Here is a 27,050-nt window from a genome sequence, read left to right as displayed (position 1 = left end):
AACAGTGTTGATAACATAGGGATCTTTTAGTTATTGCTGAGCAGTGCTTACACTGCATCAAGGCCTTTTCTCCTCCTCAGACTGCCCTGCCAGCAAATAGGCTGGGGGTGCACAGAAAGTTGGGAGGGGACACAGCCAGTACAGCTATTACTGCTGTTGTCATTTGATTAATGTTATCATTATCATTATTAGTTTCTTCTTTTCTGTTCTATTAAACCATTCTTATCTCAACCCATGAGTTTGACTTCGTTTACTAATTTTCTCCCCCATCCCACTGTGGGGTGGGGTGGGGGAGCGAGTGAGCAGCTGCGTGGTGCTTAGTTGCTGGCTGGGGTTAAACCACGACAATTGCAAACAAGGAGCCAGGAAGTCACATCAGCAAACTCAGGGTAAGAATCAGGTCTGGAGATTGTAACCAGCATCAGCCATGAGTCCAGTGGTCACCCAGCAAACCTGAGCTGACAATTAATTTCCAGTCAAGCCAATGGGACAGGACTGGTGTCAGGAATGAGGAAATACAAGACTTGCCACAGACTGAGCTGCAACATAGCTCCTGTGTAGCACAGATGGGAGCCAAGGACAAGATTCTCAGTTAAAAGCATTTCCCAAGTGGAGGTAGGGTTATGACCAGGTTTCTTACCAGTTTCTTAATGACAGCTGTTATCAGCAAGCCATCCTTGAGCTCAGTTAGAAAGGCGGAAGTGCACTGCATCCCTCATAAATGTAACTTTTATCCTGCTATGGTGAATATGCACCAACTCCAGTAAAATCTCAGCCAAACAGTCATCCAGTTCAAGCCATCATAGCTGTACTGCAGTAAAGAATATTATTGGGCATAACTGGCAAGGTTTTGGTTGGTAAGAGAGGAGGAGGGCTACCAGGGTGACCTCACCTTCCTGGTGAGGAAGGAGATCATGAAGTGCCCTGTACTGACGATGGCTGAGTCCAGTCAGCACACCTCCTTTGAACAAGAGGAGTTTGTGGCACTTCTGTGACAACGTATTTAGGAAAGAGAAGTAAATACCCAGAAAAAGGGATAGCAAGGTCAGAGCCATAGGACGTGCTCCATGGAAGAGCAGATGCAGCCCAAAGGGACTGTGGCCTATGAATAAGACCATGCCAGAAAAGGTACTTCCCTAAAGGGACTGTGAATCATGGAGAACCCATTCTGAAGCAAAGGAAACAAGCAAGAAGAAAGAAGTAGCAGAAGAAAAGTTTAAGGAATAAGGAGTGGCCAAAAGAAATGGCTGTGCACTAAGTACAACCTCCCATGCTGCTACCACCACGTCAAATGAAATAACTGTAACCTGTGATGATAACAAGGTCAGTGGAGACTGGAAAGTGGGAGGAGAGGTGTCACTGACATCACATAAGCCGGAGGCCAGCTAATGGCCTATCAACTGCTCAGCAAGAAGTCACCAACAATCACCTTAGGGGGGACCACGAGGACAAATGGTCATCTTATAGGACTGTGTGGACAAAAGCCCCCCTGCCCTTTCCCTCACTGGCTGCCCCATGGCTGTGCTTTGCCATTCCACCAGCCAAACACTCTCCTCTGGCCCCAGCACTGGTGGCCCTGCCAGGAGGGATGTGGACATTGTGGGGGCATGGCCAGACATCCCCTGGGTGATGTTTAGGTGAGCTGCTGGGAAATTGGTACATTTCTGGGCCCACCAGGCCACCGCAGCATCCCTACTTCCCTGTAGGACAGCTCCACAGAAGGGAAGGGGTTCAGTGTCCTTGTGTCCCCATGCCTGACTCAGTGTCATGGGATGCTGCAGCTCAGCCTGCAGCAGGCCCATATGGGCCTTCCCCATGTCCCCACCACAGCTGGGGACACATGAGATGAAGACATGGAGCAGGGACACCTCCCCCAGTTGCGCTTGGAGGGGTCACATGGTGCCCTGCCACACTGCAGAGGGGACACTTCAGCCCTGGTTGTGTTTGGAGGTTATCAGGGCGCCCCACCTCAAACTTCTCCTTGGCTGTGGTTTCAGTTCTGCCTTCGCCCCCAAAGCGGGCACCCCCAGAAAAGGGGAACAGAAACTGCAGGGTGAGGGGAGGTGCCAGAGGACAGCTGGGGAGAAGCAGTGGGGAGGGGACATTGTGGGGGTGAGGCCAGCTCTGGTCACCCCATTGTCCCTCCAGCACTGGACACTGGTGACAATGGGGACAGAGCAGGCGGATGCTCCCCACCATTCCTGTTCTCACGCCCAGGGGGCACTTGGGGAAGGGGACAGAGTTCCCCACCAAAGATGGTGGGAAGGAAAGGGGAATGCCAGGCTGCAGCCCAGCCCCCGGCCCTCTCCTGGGGGCATTTACAGGAGAGTTGGAGTTCCCCAGCACTGTGGGGTGCAGGGAAGCAGAGAGGCATCATCCAGGCCTCATGGCACGGATGGACATCCATCGAAATGGGGAGGCTGCTCATCCACTGCAGCCCCCTGGAATGGGCCTCGGGGTGTGAGGACCATGGTCCCATCCCAGTCCCAGCTTGGGGATCCTGCCTGGCCAAGTGCTGCCACACTCCAAGAGTCTGATGACTGTCAGTGGGGAACAGTCCCTTCCAGGTCCCACAGTCTGTCTCTCACACTACAGCTGCTCCAGCCCATCTACTTCCTGCACCCCAAGAGTTGCTCCTGGAAGAGCTGCTTCCTCCAGCCCTGCCTGCACCCACCCCTGACCCTACAGCTGTGGGCCAGGCTGGAACCGCTCCTGACCTCCTCCCTGGGAAGCCCTTCCCCAGGATCAGGCCAGCAGTGCCAAGGGGTCAGGGGATATCACCAGCTCTTCTCACTCTCACCCCCCAGAGCCATCCATGGCCATGGTCTTCACCCGCACACTTCGCCCAGCTCTGCTCCTGCTGGTTCTACCCATGGGCCATCAGTGTGGCCTGGCTCTGGGACAGACAGGAGGTGACAAAGAGGCATAGTGCCAGTGAAGAGCCTGGGGGCATGGGGAGCCCAGGCATGTGGCCGGGCTGTGGGAACAGGGTTCGCCTCCCCTGCAGGAAAGACAGCCACGTCAGGGCAAACCTGCCCAGTTAAGTAGGCAGCATAGAGCGGATGGAGATGTCTGTGCTACGCAGGGCCAGACATGCTGGGCACAAGTGGTAGTGAGGGACGTTCCTGCCAGGGACAGTGGATACAGCCCTTGGCCAGGTGGGACCTCCACCTGTAATGGGGGTAGAAAAGAAGGGTCGGGTCACCCACACCGCCCTGATTGCCAAGGTGCTGCCACAGCCATGAGGGACACCTCCTGCAGCCAGTGGGATGGCCTCATTCCCACCCAAATTCCCCCAGCACTCACAGCCTTACTCGGGATCCCCCAGACCAGCCCACCCCAAGCGGGAACCTTGGGGCCCTCCCTGAAACCTCAGTGCCAGCCCCATTGGCTGCCAGGGCCACTAGCAGCAACATAGCTGCCCAGGCAGAGCCACCCTGAGGAGAAGTGCGTGGCCACGTCTCTCACAGCCCTTTGCTCCTGTTGTTGCACCCACTACTGCACAATCAGGGCCTTGCTGCTGGCACCATGCAGCCCCCTCGCTGCTGCCTTCTCCTCCACCTCCACCTTCTCCTCTACCTCCTCCTCCTCTCTGGGACACAGGCAGACCTGGAGGGTAAGTGGGAGCCCTGGCTCATCCATACCTGCTCCAATGACCCCATGGGACCCCATGGGTGACGGGCTTCCTGCTCCCCACCCGCCTTGGGCACTTGCTTCCTCACCCCTCCTCGTCCCCTGGCTGCACACCTCCACTCTGGCAGTGATGCAGCCACTCCAGGTGGGTGCAGGGGGTGAGAGCTGGGGCTGCCAAGGATGCAGGGGGCTTATGGGGGCCTGCAGGTCCCTGGAACCGCAAGGACCCGTCCCTCAGTCCCTCCACTTTCCCCAGCCCTCTCCTCTCACTTCCATCTCCCCCTGTCAACTCCTATCTTGTGTAGGGAGCTTCACTATCCGGCTGCTCCAGACCTCCACCTTCCAAAATAACTCCTTCGTGGACACGGAGGGCCTGGGCCTGCTGGAAGACATTGAGCTTGGTTCTCTTGATAAGCACACCTGGACCATACGCTTCTACCAGCCCTGGGTGCGCCCAGCCCTGCCTCGCGGTGACTGGGACACCATTGAGAACATGATCAAGATCTATTTGCAGAAGTTCAACCACCTGATCAATAAAGGTGCCATGCAGAAGGATGTGCCCTGTAAGTACCCGGTCTTCTCTGTGTCCCCTCTCTGAACAGCATCTGGGAAGTGGGGAAGGACCAGCAGTGCTGGCACTGCACAAGAGATGCTGACCACGTCCACAGGAAGGCAGTCCCAGCCCCCATGCAACCTCTCTCTCCTTTCTGCCCCTCCAGACCCCTTTGTGGCCCAATGCATGGCGGGCTGTGAGGTCTACCCCAACAGGACCTCCCGGGCCTTTGCCTATGTGGGCTACAATGGCCAGGACTTCCTCAGCTTCAACATGGACAATGCCACCTGGCTCCTTTCCCAAGACACCAACCTGTCACAGTATGTCCAGGCCGTTCTCCAGAATTATACCGCCTTCACCGAGCTGGTGGAGGTACTCTTCAATGATACCTGCGTTGATGACATAGAGGTGTTACTGCACTATGGGAAGGCAGCTCTGGAGAGACAAGGTGAGACCACCCTGACCCCGGCATGGCCACCCCAAAGCCCCACACACACTGGGGCCAAGCGGTGCCCCACCAGGGCTCCCCTCACCCCCTTGCTTTCACCCCCCAGAGCCACCTGTTGCCACGGTCTTCTCCCGCACACCCAAACCAGACCAGCTCCTGCTGGTTTGCCGCGTCACTGGCTTCTACCCACGGCCCATCAGCGTGGCCTGGCTGCAGGATGGCCAGGAGGTGCCGCCAGGCCCAGCGCTCAACACCAGCGCCATCCTGCCCAACGCCGACCTCACCTACCAGCTCCGCAGCATCCTGGCCGTGGCCCCCCATGACGGGCACAGCTACGCTTGCCGCGTGCGCCACCGCAGCCTGGGCACCCGCAGCCTCCTCATCCCATGGGGTAGGTGCCACCCATGGGGACTGGGATGGGGCTCCTGAGCTGCCCTGCCCCATGGGATGGAGCAAAGCTGGGAAAGCTCATGGTAGTGTCTGCTCATGTTTTTCAGGGAACTCAGAGGAGGTGGTGCTGATTGCAGGGCTCGGGGCGGGGCTGCTGGCAGCTGTTGCCCTGGCTGTCATCTCCGCACTTTGGGTATGGAGACACAGGTGAGGCCCCTTCTGCCCAGTGGAGCAGCAGTGGGAGAGGAGTGGAGGAAATGCCCCAGGGGATTACTGCACTTAGCAGTGAAGCTCCTGCTCCCACCCTGCCAGCTGCTGTCTGCACCCCCACAAGGTCTCCTCTGTGGAGTACCCATGAGCCATCCGCCTTTCATTTCAGAAAGCACCAACAGATGGAGGAATCAGAGTCCCGGAACTCCATCCTGAGCAAAGAAGCTTAGCCCAGAAGGGAGCCAACAGCCCCCATTTCCTTCCACCACCCTCACAGGGACAAAGAGTCTACCTTTCTCTGCTTCAGCAAAACTCCAGGTGCTGCCGAGTGTGAGATCAATGTGACTTGGGGATGTAAGGGGAAAACCTGGGGGGCCCCTGACCCACTTCAGTTTGCTAAGTAGACAAAGATGCATGTCTGAGACCTCCTCACTTGTTACACGCTATCACTTCTTACCTTGTGGCACTGCCCCTCACACCCACTGAGGCTCTTCAGGGCACCCCAACGCCCAGTGGCAATTTCTCCCAGTTCTGGTACAATAACACATTTATCAGTAGGCGGTAAGCTATGCCCTTCTACTGTTGCTTTCTAGTATTTTTCCCTAAAAGCTGCCTTTATTAACCATATTCCAGAAATATTTGTGCTGAGACTGAACTCTTCCACCCAGACTAACAGCACCTGGCCAGAAACCGTTTTACAAAGTGCTAAGTAACACTGAAACTCTGATGTAATCTGTACAAGCTGCAGCTGTGTATAAAATGAAATTAAAACATGCATGTTTTTACTAAGAATGTGCCTTTCCTTAGGATTTGGATGGCTTTGGGGAGGTTTTTGACCAGCTGCAGGTGGAAGCTGGAGCACCACTGAATTATTGATACTAATTGAAGTAAACACCAAGGCAAGAAAAAAAAGTAAAAGGGTATTTGTGCATATACAAACACATTCTTACATATTCCATGGAAATAAGCAACTGTGCACATGGGGGTAAAGTACCCCCAAGCCTCCCAATTAAGGAGAAAAAGTAATCTAATCTCCCGTCGGAGACAGAGGTCAGATAGGCATAGGAAGGAATTTAGTTTGCGCTCCCTATCAATTACACACTTGAGTGTGCAGCCTCAAAAGGTTTGGTTTTACAGGACAACTTCCTGGCAAAGTTTCACAGCATAAGACTCTGGCAGCCATATGCAAGCCAACTATTAGCTGAGTCAGAAGAAAACCCAGATGACCTGTGGCCATGTCCACCACAATTCCACTGCGGCTGGTTTTCCCCTGGCCAAACCCTGTGAACCACAGTGTGGTCGGCAGGACTGAATTTCCCTGACAGGCAGAGTCACCTGTTGACACTGTGGGGCTCAAGGATCTCGCTGCAGGAGGAGTAATGCTGAGTCTTTCCCAGTCCCTGCTAGCTAGGACACACAGATGAAACTTTTAGCTGCAGGCAGGGCTCACTTCGGGGCTGGGAGCCCGCAACCTCAGCACCAGCAAGGCACACAGTGCATTTCATTCCCCAAACAGAGTGAAACACCCTGCAGCACTCACAGGATGTGGCCAGATGAAGTTCACCCACCAATCCTGGAGAGCAGATGGAGCCGGTGAGCAAACCTGGTAAGAAAAGGTGGTCATGTGCATGACCTCCCAAGAGACCCTACAATAACACACACAAACACCCAGGTATTTCTAGAGGTCTTTTCAGGCATTTCAGCCCAGTCCAGCTGATGCTGGTGCCCAAACACCCAGTACAGCACCCCGAGGCACTGCAGCCCTGCCTACCCAAACCCAACTCACCCAGGCACAGCTCTGGACTCAGGAGAGGTTACAGACCTCACCTGAGGGGGGACTGCAAGGACCAATGGTCATATGTGGTGGAACTGCAAAGTCCTACAGTCACCTGGGGAGGAACAGTGAGGACCAGTGGTCACCTGGGAGGACTGCAAGAACCAATGTCACCTGAGGGAACTGTGGGGACTGATGGTAACCTGGGGAGTGACTCTGACAACCAGTGGTCACCTTAGGAGACTGTGAGGACCAACAGTCACGTGAGGTGACTGTGAGGACCAACGGTCTATGTGGATGACCAGCCCCCTGCCCCCTTTGGTCATTTGCTGACCAAAGGAAGTGACAGTATCAAGGAGAAAGAAGTTGTGATTTCTGCTACAGCAAGTAAGAAAGTGCAAAAAAACAACAAAAACATGAGGACAAGTACATTCAATAGAGATGAGGAAGAGCTAAAGCAGAACTTCTGGTCCATTGCAACAGTGGGAGACATCTGGAGAAAATTCAGAGGGGGCTGAACACCTTATGAGCACCTGCAAAGTCAGGTGCCTGGTCCTGTTCTATCAGCTACTCAGACACCAGTGACATCACATGCACCCACACAAGCCGGAGGCCAGCTAATGGCCTATCAGCTGCTCAGCAAGAAGTCACCAACAATCACCTTAGGGGGGACCGCGAGGACAAATGGCCATCTTATAGGACTGTGTGGACAAAAGCCCCCCTGCCCTTTCCCTCACTGGCTGCCCCATGGCTGTGCTTTGCCATTCCACCAGCCAAACACTCTCCTCTGGCCCCAGCACTGGTGGCCCTGCTGGGAGGGCTGTGGACATTGTGGGGGCATGGCCAGACATCCTCTGGGTGATGTTCAGGTGAGCTGCTGGGGAAGTTGGTACATTTCTAGGCCCACCAGGCCACCGCAGCGTCCCTATCTCTCTGTGGGTATGCTGGTTTTGGCTGGGATAGAGTTAATTTTCTTCATAGTAGCTTGTATGGGGCTATGTTTTGGATTTGTGCTGGAAACAGTGTTGATAGTTCAGGGATGTTTTCCTTACAGCTGAGCAGTACTTATCCAGAGTCAAGGCCTTTTCTGCTCCTCACCCCACCCCACCAGTGAGCAGGCTGGGGGAGCACAAGAAGTCGGGAGGGGACACAGCCAGGACAGCTGACCCCAACTGACCCAAGGGATATTTCAGACCATAGGATGTCATGCTCAGCATATACAGCTGGGGAAGAAGAAGGAAGCTGAAGATGTTTGAAGCGATAGTGTTTGTCTGTTACAAGTGATGGATCCCTGCTTTCCTGGAGATAGCTGAATACCTGCCTGCCCATGGGAAGTAGTGAATGAATTCCTTGTTTTGTTTTGCTTTACTTATTAAACCATCTTTATCTCAGCCTGCAAGTTTTCTTTTTTACTCTTCCAATTCCCTCCCCCGTTTCACTGCGGGGGGAGTGAGCAAGTGGCTGTGTGGGGCTTAGGTGCCAGCTGGGGTTAAACCATGATAGTGGGACAGCTCCACAGAAGGGAAGGGGTTCAGTATTTGGAGGTTACTGGGGCATGCCCCACCTCAAACTTCCCCTCAGCTTTGGTTTCAGTTCTGCCTTCTCCCCCCAGGAAAGGGGAACAGAAACTGCAAGGTGAGGGGAGGCGACAGCTGGGGAGAAGTAGTAGGTAGGGGACATTGTGGGGGTGAGGCCAGCTCTGGTCACCCCATTGTCCCTCCAGCACTGGACACTGGTGACAATGGGGACAGAGCAGGCGGATGCTCCCCACCATTCCTGTTCTCACGCCCAGGGGGCACTTGGGGAGGGGGACAGAGTTCCCCACCAAAGATGGTGGGAAAGAAAGGGGAATGCCAGGCTGCAGTCCAGCCCCAGGCCCTCTCCTGGGGGTATTTAGAGGAGAGTTGGAGCTTCCCAACACTGTTCCTGCAGCCATGGACCAGGAGGGAACTACTCATCACCTCCTGCCTGGGGAGCCCTGTCCCCAGGGTTAGGCAGGTGGTGCAGGAGGTGCCGGGGGGGACCCAAAGCAGCCCTTCTCCCTGCGCAGGGGCTGAGAGGACAGCGACTATCTTTCTCCAGTCAGGGCTGAAACCCAAAAGCCATCGTCACCTTCATGGGAGCTGATGCACCCCACAAGAACAGGGATAGGGGTGAGGTACCATTGATAGGGAAGGGAAGTCAGGGAGACCCAGCTTGGGTCCTTGAGCTCCCATTTTCTCCTAATGCCATTTCCTGGGCCTCCCTTTCCCTGACCTCTCCTCCTGACTGGGCTCTCCCCAGCCCCAGCCTGTCCTGGCACTTCATGCTCAAAACCTTATTTTGGCTTTCCTCCCTCCCACACGTTCCCAGCCCCCAGCTCGGGACCTCTGGCCCCTCCCCAACACATCCGCACTGGTCCCATTGGCGGAGAGCCACGGCCATGACTGCTGGGCTGGGCTGAAGCGTGGGGACCCCACAGGCTCTTCCTCTTCCCGCAGTCACTGCTGCTGCTGCTTCAGCCTTGCTGCATGCACCATGCAGCCCCCTCGTCTCCTCCTAGTCCTCTTTCTCCCCCTCCTCCTCCCTGGGATGTGGGCAGACCCAGAGGGTAAGTGGGAGCCCTGGCTCACCCCAACCACTCTCACCCCCCTGTCAGAAGACCCCACAGGTTCCTCAGGGGAGTCATGGCCAGGCCACTGTCCCCTCCATGGGGGGACGATCCCCAGCACCAAAAGGCCACCCCCCCACCACGCAGCACAAAAAGGTGCCCTGTCCTTGCTCACCCTCTCTGTTCCTGCCTTCAGCTCACGGCTTCATGCCTCACCAGCTTCAGCACAGGGTCCCGGGCACCCAAGCAGAAGTGAGGCCAGGGGTCCCCAGCTAGGCCTGCAGGGAGCCTGTGGGTGCCGGGGGTTCTCAGCCCCATGTGATGCTGTGGGCCCCTTCCAGCAGCCCCTTGTTTGTTGGGGAGCTGCACCTGCAAGAGGGTGTTTTGGGTGCTGCTGTTGCACAGAGTATGTCACCACAACCCCATGAGACCTCATGTTTCAGTGGGGAAGGGGAGCAGCAGACATGGGAATACGCGATTGATCTCTGGGCTGGCCTAGTCTCCTGGCCCTGTCAGGGTTTGGTCTCCTTGAGCTCCCAATGCCCGGGAGACCCTAAACCTGGACAAAATGCTCTTTCCTCTCCTCCATTCTCTATGGCCTCTGCACCGTGTGCAGGTCTCTGGAAGATACAAGTCCTGGCACAGGTGCTTCTTCTGGGGGAAGCATCACCCCAAACAAGCACCGAGGTACCCCCCAACATCTGCTCTGCACAGCAGGCACTGGGCAGAAGGGAGATGGGGAGGGAAGAGTACGAGGTGCCTGAAATCCTGTATGGGAGAGTAACACCATATTGAAAGTAAAATAGAGAAGGAAAAAGAGCAGTGTAGGCACAGGAAGTTCAGACAGGAAAGCAACCCTGAGTGGGCTGAAGATCATAGAATCATAGACTAGTTTGCATTGGAAGGGACCTTTAAAGGTCGTCTAGTCCAACCCCCCCTGCAAATAAGCAGGGTCATCTTCAACTAGATCAGGTTGCTCAGAGCCCTCTCCAACCTGACCTTGAATGTTTCCAGGGATGGGGCATCTGCCATCTCTCTGGACAACCTGTTCCAGTGTTTCACCACTGTCATTGTAAATATTTTGTCCTTACATCTAGTCTGAATCCCCTGTTTCCCCTCCAGCCCCACCCCTCATCTCCTCTTTCTGCAGCCCTTCCCATCCCCATTCTCTTTCCCAGCAGAGCCACAGGTTTTACAGCTGCTTCAGACCAGTTTTATCACCAACTTCAGCTCTGCTGAGATGTCCGGGGTTGCTCTGCTGGGGGACGTGCCCATCTTTGCACTGGATCCTGCCAACTGGAGCATCCACTTCCATTGGCCCTGGGCCCGCCAGGCCACAGCCGAGGGTGACGCAGAGAAGATCAAATCCCACTCAAAACTCTTTCTGCGCAATATGGTCCGATATGTGCACGAAATGGCCCAGCAGGTGCAATGCGACTGTGAGTATGGACATGGCCCCAGCCGTAGCCCCAGCCCCTTTCCCCGGGTTCTGTCTGTGCCCTCCTCTCCACCGGGGTGGCATTTGTATGGTCTCATAGGGTGCAACAGCTCCTGAAAGTGTAATGGGAAATGCTGCGGCTTCTGGGGCACATGGCTAGCAGAGGCAGGGAGGGCAGCGCACCAAAAACATCCCTCAGGGCTCCTGCCATCTGGCATGGGGGAACCCCTCTGCACACTGGAGAGCTGCCACCAGATTTACTGGGGCTACAGGATCCACACAGCATAGATCAGGGAAAGAGAAAGTTAGGGGCAAATATTTTGGGGGACAAGATTCTGTTTGAGCAACCACCCCATGCTAACTGGCCTCATATTCACTCCAGTCTTCCAAGGAGACTGAGGGCTTGCGGGGTGTCCCAGGGCTTCCTGAAGCATGGTCCCATGCCCTGATGCCCATTGCACCCCACTGCCCATTACACCCCTGCATGCACCTCCAGCCACATCCCACCTCATGCCACCCATGTCCCATACACTCATAAGACTTCTTCACCGGCTCTGCCCTTGGCAGATCCATTGGTGGTCCAGATCCGTGCGGGCTGTGTGCTGCACCCCAATAGGACAAGCTGGGGCTTCATGGATGTCGGAGAGGGTGGCAGAGACCTCATAGCTTTTGAGATGGAGAGGCAGTGCTGGGAGCCCCAGCAGCCATCCCCACTAGCTGAGCTTGTCAGCAAGTCCCTCACCAGCAAGAAGGCCATCACAGCGCTCATGGAGCACCTCCTCTCCATTTCCTGCCAAAGCTACATCCTCACCCTGTGCAGGTATGGGAGGGCTGATCTGGAGAGACAAGGTGAGACCACCCTGACCCCGGCATGGCCACCCCAAAGCCCCACACACACTGGGGCCAAGCGGTGCCCCACCAGGGCTCCCCTCACCCCCTTGGTTCTTGCCCCACAGAGCTGCCCGTTGCCACGGTCTTCTCCCGCACGCCCAAACCAGACCAGCTCCTGCTGGTTTGCCGCGTCACTGGCTTCTACCCACGGCCCATCAGCGTGGCCTGGCTGCAAGATGGCCAGGAGGTGCCGCCAGGCCCAGCGCTCAACACCAGCGCCATCCTGCCCAACGCCGACCTCACCTACCAGCTCCGCAGCATCCTGGCCGTGGCCCCCCATGACGGGCACAGCTACGCTTGCCGCGTGCGCCACCGCAGCCTGGGCACCAGCAGCCTCCTCATCCCATGGGGTAGGTGCCACCCATGGGGATGGGGCGCAGGGTGCTGATAGCAGCCACTAGCCCTACAAGGGACAGCTCCTGCCTGGTGCTGCCACACTCACATGGCTGCTCTCTTCTCTCCCTGTTCCAGAAAACCACAGCATAGCTCCAACTGTTGGCATCGCCATCGCAGTGCTGCTCCTTGTGGCCACAGCCTCTGCTGGGGGGTTTTGGTGGTGGAAGCGCAGGTGAGGTCTTCCTCCCATGGTCTGCTCTCACATTTTTGGGCAGATGGGTCAGGCCAGGGGCTGCAGCAGCAGCTCTGCAGGGATGAACTCCCCAGCCCCGAATGCGGCTCACGGTTCCCCCCCTCATTGCAGGAAAGGTGAAGAGGCCACATGGGAGATCCAGGAATTCATCATTTGAGGCCTGACTGCCCGCCTGGCAACAAGCTCTCTCGCTACCAGCTCTCCCTGCTCATCTCATGTCCTGTCCCTGACCCATCAGCACTGACAGGGGTTTGCTGTGGAAAACCACAGCATTAAACATCTACAAACCTCCCAAGCCGCATGTGGCTCCTGTGCCTTTCGCCCTCCTTCCCCATCATGAGGTACCCCCAGGAAAGCCCCCACCACACTGCAGAGACCCCACATTGTGGCCAGGAAGCCTCCCTTTTCCTGGACACTGGCTGATCTCCCCTGCCATGTCAGGAGAAGCAATTCCTCTGCCAACCTCTCCCACATCTCTGCATCTCCGTGGCCAGTGTCTGTCCCTGGCAGAAGGGCATGACAACCTGGGGCCAGACCAGTGTGGGGCTGCTGAGTGGGATGGGAGTTGGAGCAGGCCACAAACCAGGAAGACATGGAGTGATATGAGCTGTTTCACTGAGGAGAAAAGGGGAGGGGGACCCAAGTGACAACTCCAATCCCCTGACATGGGGAGGCATTTCAAGCAGGTGCAAAGCTGCTCCAGCTCCAGTGCTGATCTCACCCTCTGTCCAGGATGGTTTTGGGTCTGGACCTCCTACAGTCCTGACTCCTGCCACCATGCCTGACTTCTGCCCCTGTAAAAGCTGGAGGGATGGGGGATAGTCACCCTCCCAATATGCCTGACAGCTGTGAAAGAGCTACACTGAGGCTCTGGGGGACTCTGTCTTTGAGCAACATGTCCCCAAGAAGTGTGGTGTGGTGGGTTGACCTTGGCTAGCTGCCAGGTGCCCAGCAAGCCACTCTATCACTCCCCCTCCTCAACTAGACAAGGGGGAGAAAATACAACAAAAGGCTCGTGTATCGAGATAAGGACAGGGAGATTACTCAGCAATTACCATCACGGGCAAAACAGACTCAATTTGGGGAAATTTAATTTATTGCCAAACAAAATCAGAGTAGGATAATGAGAAAAAAGAACAAATCTAGAAACACCTTTCCTCTACCCGTCCCTTTTTCCTGGACTCAACTTCACTCTTGACTTCTCTACCTCCTCTGCCCAAGTGGCACAGGAGGATGGGGAATGGGGTTTGCTGTCAGTTTATTATGCATTGTCTCTGTCGCTCCTTCCTCCTCACCCTGCTCCAGCATGGGGTCCTACCCACAGGAGACAGTCCTTCATGAACTTCTCCAGCGTGGGTCCTTCCCACGGGCTGCAGTCCTTCAGGAACGAACTGCTCGAGCACGCGTCCCCTGTGGGGTCACAAGTCTTGCCAGAACACTTGCTCCAGTGTGGGCTCCTCTCCTTCAGGCATACCCACCTGCTGTGACATGGGGTCCTCCATGGGCTGCAGGTAGATAACTGCTCCACCGTGGTCCTCCATGGGCTGCAGGGGGACAACCTGCCTCACCATGGTCTTTACCACGGGCTGTACAGGCACCATGTCTCTGCTCTGGTGCCTGGAGCATCTCCTCCTCCTCCTTCTTCACTGATTTTGGTGTCTCTATAGTTGTTTCTCTCACATATTCTCACTTCTCTCTCCCGGTTGCTGTTGCACAGCAGTTCTTACCCCTTCTTAAATATGTTACCACAGAGGCACTACCACCGTTGCTGACTAGCTCAGCCTTGGCCAGCAGCGAGTCTGCCTTGGAGCTGGCTGGAACTGGCTCTGTTGGACATGGGGGCAGCTTCTGGCATCTTCTCAGAGAAGCCACCTTTGCAGGCCCCCTGCCACCAAAACCTTGCCACGTAAACCCAATAGTCTCTGCCAGGGGACTACAGAGTAAACCCCTGGAGGTTACCATGGGGGGAGGCAAAGGCCACCATGGGCCAGGCCCAGCCTACAACTCCTTGGATGTCAGGGTGCTGCTGCAGCCAGGAGGGATGACTTTGCATCCACCCAAACTCCCCTGGTGCTCTCAGCTGCCGGTCAGAGTGCCCCAGCCCAGCCGTCTGCCAGCCACACCACTTCCCCCTGGGGAACACACCTGGTCAGGCCCTCCCCAAAACCTCAGCACCAGCCTCATTGGCTACCGGGGCTGCCCCGTGACGCTGGCTCCACCAGAGCTGCCCAGGCGGATCAGCCCCGGGGAGAAGTCTGCAGTCACGGCTCCTGTGGCTGCTTCTTCTTCCTGCTACGCTTGCTCCTGCACACTTGCCGCTGGCACCATGCAGCACCCTCGCCTCCTCCTCTTCCTTCTCCTCCTCCTCCCTGGGACGTGGGCAGATCCAGAGGGTAAGTGGGAGCCCTGGCTCAACCCTACTTGCTCCCATCCCTGCACTGCGGGACCCCACAGAGGTGGCAGGGGGTGGGCACAGGCAGGCCACTGTCCCCCTCACCAAGGGGCCACCCCCCACCCCACAGCACCCAAAGGTGCCCCATCCCTGCCTACCTGCTCAGGGTTCCCTGCCCCACACCACCCTGCCCAGCCCAGCACCAATGGTGTTGGGGCTCAGATGCCTGAGCAGCCAAGGGGCAAGGGGTTCCTAAGCCAGGCCTGGGGTCCTGGGCTGCCCTCAAAGACACCTTCCTCCTGCAGGAAGCCTGCGGGCAGCAGGGGTTCTCAGCCCCTCATGGCACAACAGCCCTGCACTGGGCTCCAACCCCTTGAGGATGTCCTGGACACTCCCCTTGGCCTGCAGGATCATTTCTCTTGCAATCGAAGGGCCCCGAGATCCTCTGCATTCTCCTCTGTGAAACAACACTTGAAGGTTCCTCCTGCAGCTATAAGCCTTCATCTGCATCCCCAGCCTGTATTTCCCATTCCAGGGGCAGGTGCCCACCACGCCCTCGCCAGGGGGACACTCACTGCTCCAAAACAGGCTTGACTCTGCCCTGCTTACTACCAGAGCCCCATTCAGCACTGCAGCATCAAACTCAGTCTCCTGTCTCCTGTTAGGATTTGGTCTCGAGCACTGTCCGAGAGCCCCTAAACTGGGGTGAAGTCCTCCTCCCTCTCAGCCCCACACATCCCGCCCAGCCCCTGCATGGTGTGCAGGTCTCCAGTGGATCTGGGTCTTGTCACAGTTGTTCCTTGCTGGGGGAAGCGTTGCCCCAAGCCAGCACTGAGGTCCCCCCGCCATTCCCTCCACATGGCTAAGTGACAGCTCCCAGAAGGTCACATTGGGGTGGTGGATGGCTAAAAAAAGGGAATTAGAGGAGAAGCAGGGAGAGGCTCAGAGAGGCCATGGAAGAAAACTGCAAACTGAGTGAAACCAGGGATTTTCCCCACCCTGCCTAGCTGCCCCATCTCACTCTGCCTGTCCCTGGGGACACTGCAAGCCTTCCTCCCGGGGCTGCCCACCAGCACTGGAGCTGGCAGGCCCATGACCTCCTCTTTCATCCTCATGCACCCCAATGCCACTTCCTCTCCCACCTCTCCCTACAGGCTCTTGTAAACTCCACCTTTTCCAAACCCTCATCTTCCACAATGCCAGCTTTGTGGACATTTCAGCCTGGGCCACCCTGGAGGACATCGTCTTTGCTTCCTTGCAGAAATACACCCAGAACATCCTCTACCTCCACCCATGGGTCTACCCAGCCCTGCCTATAGCAGAGTGGGAAAACCTGAAAAACCTATTCAGGATCTACATGCACAACTTCGTTCTGTCCCTAGCCGGTGATGCCGAGCTGTACCAGATACCCTGTGAGTACCAGGTGCTCAGCACCTCCTCTCCCAAGGCAGAGAGCTGTGAGAAGGAGCTCAGAGCCACCACCAACAGCTTTCCCAGACTGGGGCTGGCAGGAGAGAAGGGAATGGGCCTCGTCTTGCACCAGCAAGACCCCCAAACCACCCCGTCCTCTGTGGTGGTCACATGGGGCCATCCTGGTCCCCAGCACAAACCTTGGCCGCATTTAGCTCCACTTACGCCCTCACACCAGCCCCCCCTATTGCTCTACAGGCACCACAAATCCCACCAGAGAAGTCATCTGAGAAAGCGGAGTAGAAAGTCAAAGGGGCCTCTCTGTTCATGTCTGTGGGACAGGACACATGGAGCAAGGACCTAGCCCCACACACTGGTGCAGCACTGGTGACCCAAGGGCAGGGCACCAAGCAGAGTTTCCACTGTCCTCCTACTTGCACACACCCCATGTCCCATCACTCCCCCAAAGCAGTGCTTCCTGCTTTGCCATGGTTCCCACCCTGCTCTGGGCAGTGGCAGCTCAAGGGCAATGAGCTACAGGGCTCAGGACAGGTTTCTCACCTGCAGAGTTTCCACCTGGCATAAAGCAGAGCACTGACATGGGAGAATAGAATAGAATAGAATAGAATAGAATAGAATAGAATAGAATAGAATAGAATAGAATAGTATAGTTGGAAGGGACCTACAACAATCATCTAGTCCAACTGCCTGACCACTTCAGGGTTGACCAAAAGTTAACGCACATTATTAAGGGCATTGCCCAAATGCCTCTTAAACACTGACAGGCTTGGGTTATCAACCACCTCTGTAAAGAACAATTTCCTAATGTCAAGTCTGAACCTCCCCTGATGCAGCTTTGAACCATTCCCATGCGTCCTATCACTGGATGCCAGGGAGAAGAGATCAGCACTTTCCTCTCCACTTCCCCTCCTCAGAAAGCTGTAGAGAGCAATGAGGTCGCCCCTCAGCCTCCTTTTCTCCAAACTAGACAAACCCAGAGTCCTCAGCTTCTCCTCATAGGACATGCCTTCCAGCCCTTTCACCAGCTTTGTTGCCCTCCTCTGGACACGTTCAAGTACCTTCACATCCTTCTTAAACTGTGGGGCCCAGAACTGCACACAGTACTCCAGGTGAAGCCGCACCAACGCTGAATACAGTGGGACAATTCCCTCTCTTGACTGGCTGGTTATACTGTGTTGGATGCACCCCAGGATGCAGTTTGCCTTTTTGGCTGCCAGGGCACACTGCTGGCTCCTATTAAGCCTGCTGTCGGCCAGCACCCCAGATACCTTTCTGCAGGGCTGCTCTCCAGCCACTCCTCTCTCAATTTACACTTGTGTCCAGTGTTACTCCATCCCAGGTGCAGAATCTGGCATTTGTTCTTATTAAATTTCATGCCATTGGTGGTTGCCAAATGCTCCAATATATCCAGATCCTTCTACAAGGCCTCTTGTCCCTCAAGAGAGTCAACAGCACCTCCTAGTTTGGTATCATCAGCAAACTTGCTAATGGTGCATTCAACTCCTGCATCCAGATCATTGATCAAAATATTGAACAGCACTGGCCCTAGGATTGAGCCCTGAGGAAAACCACTGGTGATCAGATGCCAGCCAGATGTAGCCCCATTCACTACAACCCTTTGAGCCCTGCCATTCAGCCAGTTATTCACCCACTGCACAGTGAACCCACTCACTCCACAAGTTGGACAACTTGGCCAGAAAGATGCTGTGAAGGACAGTATCAAAAGTGTTACTAAAATCCAGAAAAATTACATCCACCACCTTCCCCTCACTCACTAGGTGGATGACCTTATTGTAGAAGGGTATCAAATTAGTTACAGGACTTACCCTTTGTGAACATGTTGACTGTGCCTGATTGCATTGTCCTTTAAATGCCTTTCAGTAGCACCCACCATGATCTTGTCTATATTTTTTCCAGGTACTGAGGTTAGACTAACAGGTCTGTAGTTTCCTGGTTCTTCCCTCACACGCTTCTTGTAAATTGGAATAACATTGACTAGCTTGCAGTCAGCAGGGACCTCTCCAGACTCCCAAGACCTTTGGTAGATGATCGAGGGGTGTCTTGCCATAACATCTGCTAGCTCCTTCAATACTCTAGGATGAATTGCATCAGGCCCCATGGACTTCTGAACATTAAGCTGATAAAGGTGGTCCCTTACAATTTCAGTGTCCACAAATGGAAAGCCATGGTTCCTGCAGTCGTGGTCCTCTGACTCACAAGACCGGGCAGCCCAAGGCCTATCAGTATTATTAAAGACTGAGGCAAAAAAAGCATTGAATACCTCCACTTTTTCTTCATCCCTATTAGTCAGGTGACCATCTTCAACAAGGATCAGTCCAATGTTTTCTTTAGATCTCCTCTTGCTATTAACATACTTTAAAAAGGCTTTCTTGTTGTCTTGACACAACACTGGCCAGTTCCAACTGTAATTGAGCTTTGGCCTTTCGTGTTTTCTCCCTGGGGAGAATGAATTGGGGTGCAGAGGGAAGGGGGAAAGGGATGTCCCCAAAGAAGCAGGTGCCAGGCTGCAATTTTGGGCTCCAGCTCGAGCTGCACTCATGATGCCCATTGTTCCCCTGCAGACCCCTTTGTATTCCAGTGCGCGACTGGCTGTGACTTGTATCCCAATGGCTCCTATACCAAATTCTACCATCTTGCCTACAACGCCCACAACTTCCTCAGCTTCGATGTGGACAACAGCCACTGGGAGAGGCGAGAGGAGAGTGCACTGGCTGCACAAGTTGAGAGGCAGTTCAACAACTTCACCGGCTTCTCTGTGACCCTGCAGCACCTTCTCAATGTCACCTGTGTTGACCACATGAAGAAATTCATCGAATACGGGAAGGCATCTCTGGAGAGACAAGGTGAGACCACCCTGACCCTGGCATGGCCACCCCAAAGCCCCACACACACTGGGGCCAAGCGGTGCCCCACCAGGGCTCCCCTCACCCCCTTGCTTTCACCCCCCAGAGCCACCTGTTGCCACGGTCTTCTCCCGCACGCCCAAACCAGACCAGCTCCTGCTGGTTTGCCGCGTCACTGGCTTCTACCCACGGCCCATCAGCGTGGCCTGGCTGCAGGATGGCCAGGAGATGCCGCCAGGCCCAGCGCTCAACACCAGCGCCATCCTGCCCAACGCCGACCTCACCTACCAGCTCCGCAGCATCCTGGCCGTGGCCCCCCATGACGGGCACAGCTACGCTTGCCGCGTGCGCCACCGCAGCCTGGGCACCCGCAGCCTCCTCATCCCATGGGGTAGGTGCTACCCATGGGGATGGGGCGCAGGGTGCGGGCAGAGGCCTCTGGCCCCATGCAGGTGCCCGGAGGATGGTGGGCCAGGCTCCAATGGCAGCCCCGGCCATGGCCTCCTGTGCGCCCGCAACCCCTGTCTCTTCTCCAGGCAGCTCCAAGGTAGCTCTCGGTGGCGGCATCACCATCGCAGTGCTGCTGACCGTGGCTGCAGCCCTTGCTGGTGCCATCTGGTGCTACAGACGCAGGTGAGGTCTCCTCCTCACCCAGCTGCACCAGCCTATGGCAGGTGGGAGCTGCCTGGCCAGGACTGCCTGCCCTTGTCCAGCCTCACTCACCTCCTCTTCTCCTGCAGGAGCTGAGAGCACGGGACACACCATGCCGGGGATGCCCCAGGGCCACACTGGCCCCCTGCATCTCCCTGATAATAAACCGCTAATTAACACCCCACACACATGTGGGAACTCCTGGTGTGTCATGCCCAATGCCCGCAAGCATGTGGCATCAGGTGGCTCCTGCCCACCCCAGGACAGATGGGAAGAGCCCTGATGCAGTGCAGGGGCATGCCCACACTCCTCATCCCAGGGTGAAACACCAGGACAGCTCCCCAACACCAGCAGGGTGTCCCTGGCCCAGGCCCTAGTCCTGGGGAGCACTGGGCTCTCCACAAAGTAACACTCAGGACTCAGCCAGTGCCAAAGCAGGCTGGGGCAGCGATGCAGCAGTGAGACGGAGGACCAATTTCCCCTCGTCCACCCTTCTAGGGGCACATCAGCACCTCTGCACCAGTACCTGGTCCCTGGGACCAGGGGATGGTGACAAACAGGCATGGGGCCAGCACATAGCTTGGGGGCATGGGGAGCCCAGGCATGTGGCCGGCTGTGGGAATGGGGTTTCCCTCCCCCGTGGGAAATTCAGCCACACTGGGGCAAACCCGCCCACTTCATTGCTGGGGGCAGCAGCACAGAGGGGACAGAGATGACTGTGCCACCCAGGGCTGGGTGCTCTGGGCACAAGTGGTGGCAAAGGCCATTCCCATCAGGGCCAGGCAACACACCCACCTGCACTGGGTGTAGAAAAGAGGGGTTCAGACACCTACACCACCGCAAGTGTCAAGGTGCTGCTGTGGCCATGGGGGACCCCACCTGCAGCCAGGGCGATGGCCTTGCTCCCACCTGAATTCCTCCAACGCTTGTGGCCACAGGCAAGGGTGCCCCAGCCCAGTCTTATCCTCCTGTGTGGCCGCATGGGCAAGGGGGTCCCCATTACCTGCCCACCCAGGCACTCGCCCTCGCACCCCTCCTCATCCCCCTTCCCACTGCGTCCATACCCCATCCTTGTCCCCTTCCCCTGCTCCCAATGTCCCTCCCTCTCCCCACACATCCCCAGCCCTGGCACTGGCCCCCTTTTTCATCCCAAACTGCCAGTTCCCTGTTCCCCTTCCTGAGCCCCACCTGTCCCTCCTCTGTCCCCACGGGCCCCTTCCTCCTCCCCACACATCCCCGTGCCCCTACCCTATGGCTCAAGGCCGAGATGGGGTCCCGGGGACATTGCCGCGCCCAAGTGCCCCGCCAATGGCAACCCATACTGCACCTGATGTCACCGGGCACCAGGCAGATCCCTGAACCTGGCCCTCCCCATCGCCAGGCACAGCAGCCCAGCTGACCCACCTGGGCCAGATGGCCCTCATGGTGCCCGTGCCCCCACCCTCCCCATACTGCCATTGACCATGCCCCCACCCATTCACAGCAGTGATCCATGCTGCTATTAGCATCACTGGGCGCCAGGCTGATGTGGGGTGAGCATGGCTGGGGATGGGGGGGATGGCTGCCTCGTACCAGCCCCGGCCTGCGGGGACGCCCCAAGGCTGCCCCAGACCCCCCCAGGATCCCTTCCAGCGGCCCCCAGCTCCATCCAAACCGCAGACCCCGTGCCCAGCACCCCCCAAGGCTTCCCCCAGTCCCCCCGACCCCCCAGATGGAGCCCTCAGCCACCCCAGAACCCAGGGGGACCTGGATGATCCAAGGGGGTTTCCTGTCCCAGTCCTCGCCAGTACCATCCTCCCAGTCAGAGCCCATCAGCTGCCAAATCCAAAGGCCCCTTCCTGGCCCATCCCCTGCCCGATGTCACCCTCCTGCCACAGCATCACCCCGTGATGCCTGGGGCTCAGGTGTGGCCCTGGCTTTCAGCCATGGGGGTCCCAAGCCAGGGCCCATGAGGCTGTGACACCCCATCCACCTGCGGGGCCACTCTCTACGAGTTGCCTCCATCCCATGCCCTACTGTCCTCTGCCAGGCAGGGCTGAAGGCAGCAGACATGCACTGCACTGCCTTTGGATCGCAGGGAGGCCCTCCCTTCCCAAGGAGTCCCTGCTCCTGCATGGGGACGCTTTCCTTCGCTGAGCAGGACAAGGAGACCAGCCCACTCTGCCTGACCGAGGGGTTCTCCGGCCATTGAGGACAAGCACTGTAGGCACCACGTAGGACATCCCAGGGGACATGGAGGAACCATGACAACAGTCCCTGAAACAGGTGAGCAGAGCAACAGCAAGAGAAGGTCCATTCAATTCCTCAACCTGGCAGGCAATATCAGCAACATCTGGTCCCTAGTGCTTGCATTTGTGCTCAGCAATCTTGACTGCATCACTGGCTTCTTCAAGCAAACCTCTGGACAGGTTGCGTGTGCTTTCATAATCAATATGTGATAATTTAAACTTAAGCTTCTTGAAAATGCCCAGCACAAGGTTCTCCAGTGCTTCCAAAAGGATGTCCCAGGAATTCACCTCTCCTACTGTCACATGATGAAAAAAATACACTGGAAAAAAATACACTGGAGACTTTAAATTCTCTCCCAAGACTACAGTGCTTCTTTGAACCTTTTCCTGCAGTCCCTGCCACAGTCAAAGGTCTGACGTATGGAGTCAGGCTGTGATGGAGTCGCAGCAGCACCCCCACATGCCACACATACAAACCAGAGAGAGGAGCTATGAAGCACCCAGGGAACCTCTGGGCCCTCCTGCAGGGACAGTCACTGTGGCAGGGCTGGGGTTGTACCCTCCACATGTCTGGAGGCCATGTTTAGCTCAGGAGTAGCAGTGAGTCTCTAGGACCCTTACATACAGCATCTTTCCCAGCCCAAGAGTGGCAGCAGTGCTCGGGGACGCTTGTACACAGCAGAGTGCCAATCAGCCAGGAGAGCAGTGGGGATCAAGGACATGTGCCCATAGCACCATGCTTAGCAGTGGTGCTCCACTCGAGCAGCAGCATTCCCACTGACAGTATACCAGCAAGGCGCTAGGATGCAGGCACACAGCTGTGTGCTCAACCAGAGCACTGGCGGAGCTCCACAGAGCAGTGGCTCCATCCCCAGGAGACTGAAACCCTCACACAAAGCAATATTCCTATCTCTGGGGTAGCACTGGGGACACTGGCTCACAGCAGTGTGCCCAGACACAGTGCACCAGAGGGGCTTGGGGATGCATGCCCTTAGCAGCATTTGTTTCCATCATGGGTCCACCAGCAGGTTTCGGAGCCCTCGTACACAGAAGCTCGCCGATCCCTGCCAGACAAGATGGTTTGGGGACCCTGCACAGTATTTTTCTCAATGGCACTGCAATGGCAGGTCTCAGGAAGCCTCGTACATAGCAGTGATCCCATCAGCATGAGACTGGTGGTGACCAAGGACCTGGGGACTGCCTTGTGCAGGTGATTGTGATGTCACTTGTGGCTGAGTAGCTCATAGGGCAGGAGCAGAACCTGGCTTGTGCTGCTACTTATGATGTCACTGGTGGGTGAGGAGCTAACAGGGCAGGAGCAGGCCCCTGGCTTGTGTCATGATTATGAGGTCACTGATGGCTGAGTAGCTGTTAGAGCAGGAGCAGGCATTCGGCTTTTGTAGGTACCTGTGAGTTCACTGGTGGCTGAGTAGATGATAAGGAAGAGCAAGCCCATGGCTTATGCTGTGTATTGTAAGCTCGCTGGTGCCAGAGTAGCTGATGTGGCAGGAGCAGGCACCTGGCTTGTGCAGGTGCTTGTGAGGTCACTGGTGGCTGAGTAGCTTTGCAGGTTGGGAGAATTGTTGCATCTCTGGTTCCAGTCTGGCCACTTCTGCAGGTGCAGCAGTGGTGCAGGAATCCCACTTTTGATAGCAATGTTTGGGGAATTTTTTATTGTACCACTTGCAGTGAATTAAACATACTTTAGTGCTTAAGTTTAGAAAGATTTAATGAACAATGCATTGGACAGAGTCCTACCACCTTAAGCTGTTCTGTAAGGAACAACTCTGCATTAAAGGTACTTGCAGGCATGTCTCAGCACATATCATAAGAGAAAGGCCTAATAAATGCAAAAAATACACTGCCTAGGAAGTTCCTGGAGTGCATGAAAGGTAACTTCATGACACATCTGGTGAGTGAGCCAACTAGGGAAGGCGGCCCACTGGACCTCTCTGCAAACAGAGAAGGGCTTGTGGATCATGTGATGGTTAGAGGCCATCTTGGGCATAGCGATTACAAAATGATAGAGTTTTCGATTCTTGGAGAAGTAAGGAAGGAGGCTCAGCAGAACTGCTACCTTGGACTTCTGGAGGGCAGACTTTGGCTTGTTTAGGAGACTGGTTGACAGAGTCCCTTGCAAGGCAGTCCTGAAGGGCAAAGGCGACCAGGAAGTCTGGACATTCTTCAAGAACGAAATCCTAAAGGTGCAGGAGCAGGCCATCCCTATGTGCTGAAAGATAAGCTGGCAGGGAAGAAGACCGGCCTGGCTGAACAGAGAGCTTTGGCTGGCACTCAGGAAAAAGAAGAGAGTTTATGACCTTTGGAAGAAGGGGCAGGCAACTCAGGAGGACTACAAAGATTTTGTGAGGTTATGCAGGGAGAAAATTAGAAGGGCCAAAGCCCAACTAGAACTTAATTTGGCTACTGCAGTAAAAGACAGTAAAAAATGTTTCTACAAATGCATTAACAACAAAAGGAGGGCTAAGAAGAATCTCCATCCTTTACTGGATGTGGGGGGAAACATAGTGACAAAGTGTGAGGATAAGGCTGAGGTACTTAATGCCTTCTTTGCCTTAGTCTTTAATAGTAAGACCAGTTATTCTCGGGGTGCCCAGCCCCCTAAGATGGAAGACCAAGATGGGGAGCAGAATGAAGCCCCCATAATCCAAGGGGAAATGGTTAGCGACCTGCTACACCACCTAGACATACACAAGTCTATGGGGCCGGATGGGATCCACCCAAGGGTACTGAGGGAGCTAGTAGAAGTGCTCACCAACCCACTTGCAATCACTTATTAGCAGTCCTGGCTAACTGGGGAGGTCCCAGTTGACTGGAGGTTAGCAAATGTGATGCCCATCTATAAGAAGGACTGGAAGGAGGATCTGGGAACTACAGGCCTATTGTTCTGACTTCAGTGCTAGGGAAGGTTATGGACTAGATCATCTTGAGTGCCATCACACAGCACGTACAGAACAACCAGGTGATCAGGCCCAGTCAGCATGGGTTTATGAAAGGCAGGTCCTGCTTGACCAACATGATCTCCTTCTATGACCAGGTGACCCACCTAGTGGATGAAGGAAAGGCTGTGGATATTGTTTACTTGGACTTCAGTTAAGCCTTTGACACTGTTTCCCACCGCACTCTCCTGGAGAAACTGGCTGCTTATGGCTTGAACAGGCATACTCTTTGCTGGGTAAAAAACTGGCTGGATGGCTGGGCCCAAAGGGTTGTGGTGAATGCAGTTAAATCCAGCTGGCGACCAGTCACAAGTGGTGTTCCCCAGGGCTCAGTATTGGGGCCAGTTTTGTTTAATAACTTTACCAGTGATCTGGATGAGGGGGGTTGAATGCACCCTCAGTAAGTTTGCAGATGACACCAAGTTGGATGGGAGTGTTGATCTACTTGAGGGTAGGAAGGCTCTACAGAGGGATCTGGACAGGCTGGATTGACGGGCCGAGGCCAATTGTATGAGGTTCAAAAAGGCTCAGCGCTGGGTCCTGCACTTGGGTCACAACAACCGCATGCAACGCTACAGGCTTGGGGAAGAGCGGTTGGAAAGTTGCACGGCGGAAAAGGACCTGGGGGTGTTAGTCAACAGCCAGCAGAACATGAGCTGGCAGTGTGCTCAGGTGGCCAAGAAGGTCAAGAGCATCCTGGCTTGTGTCAGAAATAGAGTGGCCAGCAGGACTAGGGCAGGGATTGTGCACCTGTACTCAGCACTGGTGAGACCACACCTTGAATACTGTGTTCAATTTTGGGCCCTTCACTACAAGAAAGACATTGAGGTGCTGGAGTGTGTCCAAAGAAGAGCAAGGAAGCTGGTAAAGGACCTAGAGAACAAGTCCTGTGAGGAGCAGCTGAGGGAACTGGCGTTGTTCAGCCTGGAGAAAAGGAGGCTGAGGGGAGACCTTATCGCTCTTTACAAATACCTGAAAGGAGATTGTAGCAAGGTGGATATCAGCCTCTTCTCCCAAGTAACAAGTGATAGGATGAGCGGAAATGGCCTCAAGTTGCACCAGGGGAGGTTTAGATTAGATATTAGGAAAAATTTCTTCACTGAAAGGATTGTCAAAACACTGGAGCTGGCTGCCCAGGCAAGTGGTTGAGTCACCATCCCTGGAGGTATTTCAAAGATGTGTAGATGTGGTGCTTAGGGACATGGTTTAGTGGTGAACTTGGCAGTGTTGGGATTACAGTTGGACTCGATGATCTTAAGGGTCTTTTCCAACCTAAATGATTCATGATTCTATGTCAGTCTGGAAATGAGAGCACGATTCCCTCCTGTAGGCAGCTTCCAGGCTGGAGACCAATTAGGAGCCTTGGGGGACCCCAGAGCTAACAAGTCACTTTTTTTTTTCTGCGGGAAAGACGAAGCCTTTACTTTTCAATTTCTCCTTCCCATGAAATTGAACAGAATACTTTCCATCAAGGTCCTCAAAGAGCAAAGTCAATCCATAAAACAGAAAAATATTCTCTTAAATTATTTGACATGCAAAACGAAACCTCGAGAGAGCACACAGTGGGTATATTACACTCTGCGGTAACTGTGAGAATGGGCAACCAGAGGTTTTATATATGTGTCTGGACACACAGTAACCTGCTCAGCAGGAAGGGATCAATCGGAGCCTCACTGTAGCAACGCTGTGTTTCATGCCATGTGTCACGGTTGCTGCATTGCAGCAACCTCTTGTGGTAATTTTAATATTTCTAGCTCTATAGCCAATGGAGCTGGGCACCAGGTGCCCACCAAAGCCGTTCTATCACTACTCCTCCTCAGCTGGACAGGGGAGAGAAAATATAACAAAGGGCTTGTGGGTCGAGATAAGGACAGGGGAGATCACTCACCAATTACCGTCACGGCCAAAACAGACTCAACTTGGGGAAAATTAACTCAATTTCTTACCAATCAAACAGAGTAGGGTAATGAGAAATAAAACCAAATCTCAAAACACCTTCCCTCCACCCCTC

The 27,050-nt window shown here is 55.2% G+C and overlaps 3 protein-coding genes across 7 annotated transcripts; all 3 read left to right on the top strand.

Moving 5' to 3' along the window:
• The first annotated feature begins 4,029 nt into the window (after positions 1–4,029).
• LOC142042605 (T-cell surface glycoprotein CD1b-3-like) lies at positions 4,030–5,858 on the top strand. The gene is made up of 5 exons (XM_075052700.1): positions 4,030–4,196; positions 4,353–4,634; positions 4,741–5,025; positions 5,132–5,231; positions 5,404–5,858. The coding sequence occupies exons 1-5, from the start codon at positions 4,127–4,129 to the stop codon at positions 5,462–5,464; spliced, it is 798 nt and encodes a 265-aa protein (XP_074908801.1). The 5' UTR covers positions 4,030–4,126; the 3' UTR covers positions 5,465–5,858.
• A 3,652-nt stretch (positions 5,859–9,510) lies between these two features.
• Positions 9,511–12,805, top strand: LOC142042599 (T-cell surface glycoprotein CD1b-3-like). 2 transcript variants are annotated; one of them, XM_075052692.1, is made up of 6 exons: positions 9,511–9,598; positions 10,780–11,037; positions 11,604–11,885; positions 11,993–12,277; positions 12,399–12,495; positions 12,628–12,805. In XM_075052692.1, the coding sequence occupies exons 1-6, from the start codon at positions 9,526–9,528 to the stop codon at positions 12,671–12,673; spliced, it is 1,041 nt and encodes a 346-aa protein (XP_074908793.1). In that variant the 5' UTR covers positions 9,511–9,525; the 3' UTR covers positions 12,674–12,805. The 2 variants fall into 2 exon arrangements, with proteins under 2 accessions (XP_074908793.1, XP_074908792.1); XM_075052691.1 differs by having other exon boundaries at positions 10,777–11,037.
• A 1,951-nt stretch (positions 12,806–14,756) lies between these two features.
• LOC142042608 (antigen-presenting glycoprotein CD1d-like) lies at positions 14,757–20,039 on the top strand. 4 transcript variants are annotated; one of them, XM_075052709.1, is made up of 6 exons: positions 14,757–14,909; positions 16,063–16,320; positions 18,922–19,203; positions 19,310–19,594; positions 19,740–19,836; positions 19,944–20,039. In XM_075052709.1, exons 1-6 carry the CDS (start codon positions 14,843–14,845, stop codon positions 19,948–19,950), a joined length of 996 nt encoding a protein of 331 aa, XP_074908810.1. In that variant the 5' UTR covers positions 14,757–14,842; the 3' UTR covers positions 19,951–20,039. The 4 variants fall into 4 exon arrangements, with proteins under 4 accessions (XP_074908810.1, XP_074908809.1, XP_074908808.1 ...); XM_075052708.1 differs by having other exon boundaries at positions 19,310–19,836; XM_075052707.1 differs by having other exon boundaries at positions 19,310–20,032.
• Positions 20,040–27,050: the final 7,011 nt, after the last annotated feature.

This window comes from Buteo buteo, chromosome 21, assembly GCF_964188355.1.
Source record: "Buteo buteo chromosome 21, bButBut1.hap1.1, whole genome shotgun sequence".
Lineage (NCBI taxonomy): Eukaryota > Metazoa > Chordata > Aves > Accipitriformes > Accipitridae > Buteo > Buteo buteo.
Note: the sequence above shows the minus strand (reverse complement) of the source record. Positions and strands in the feature narration are given on the sequence as shown.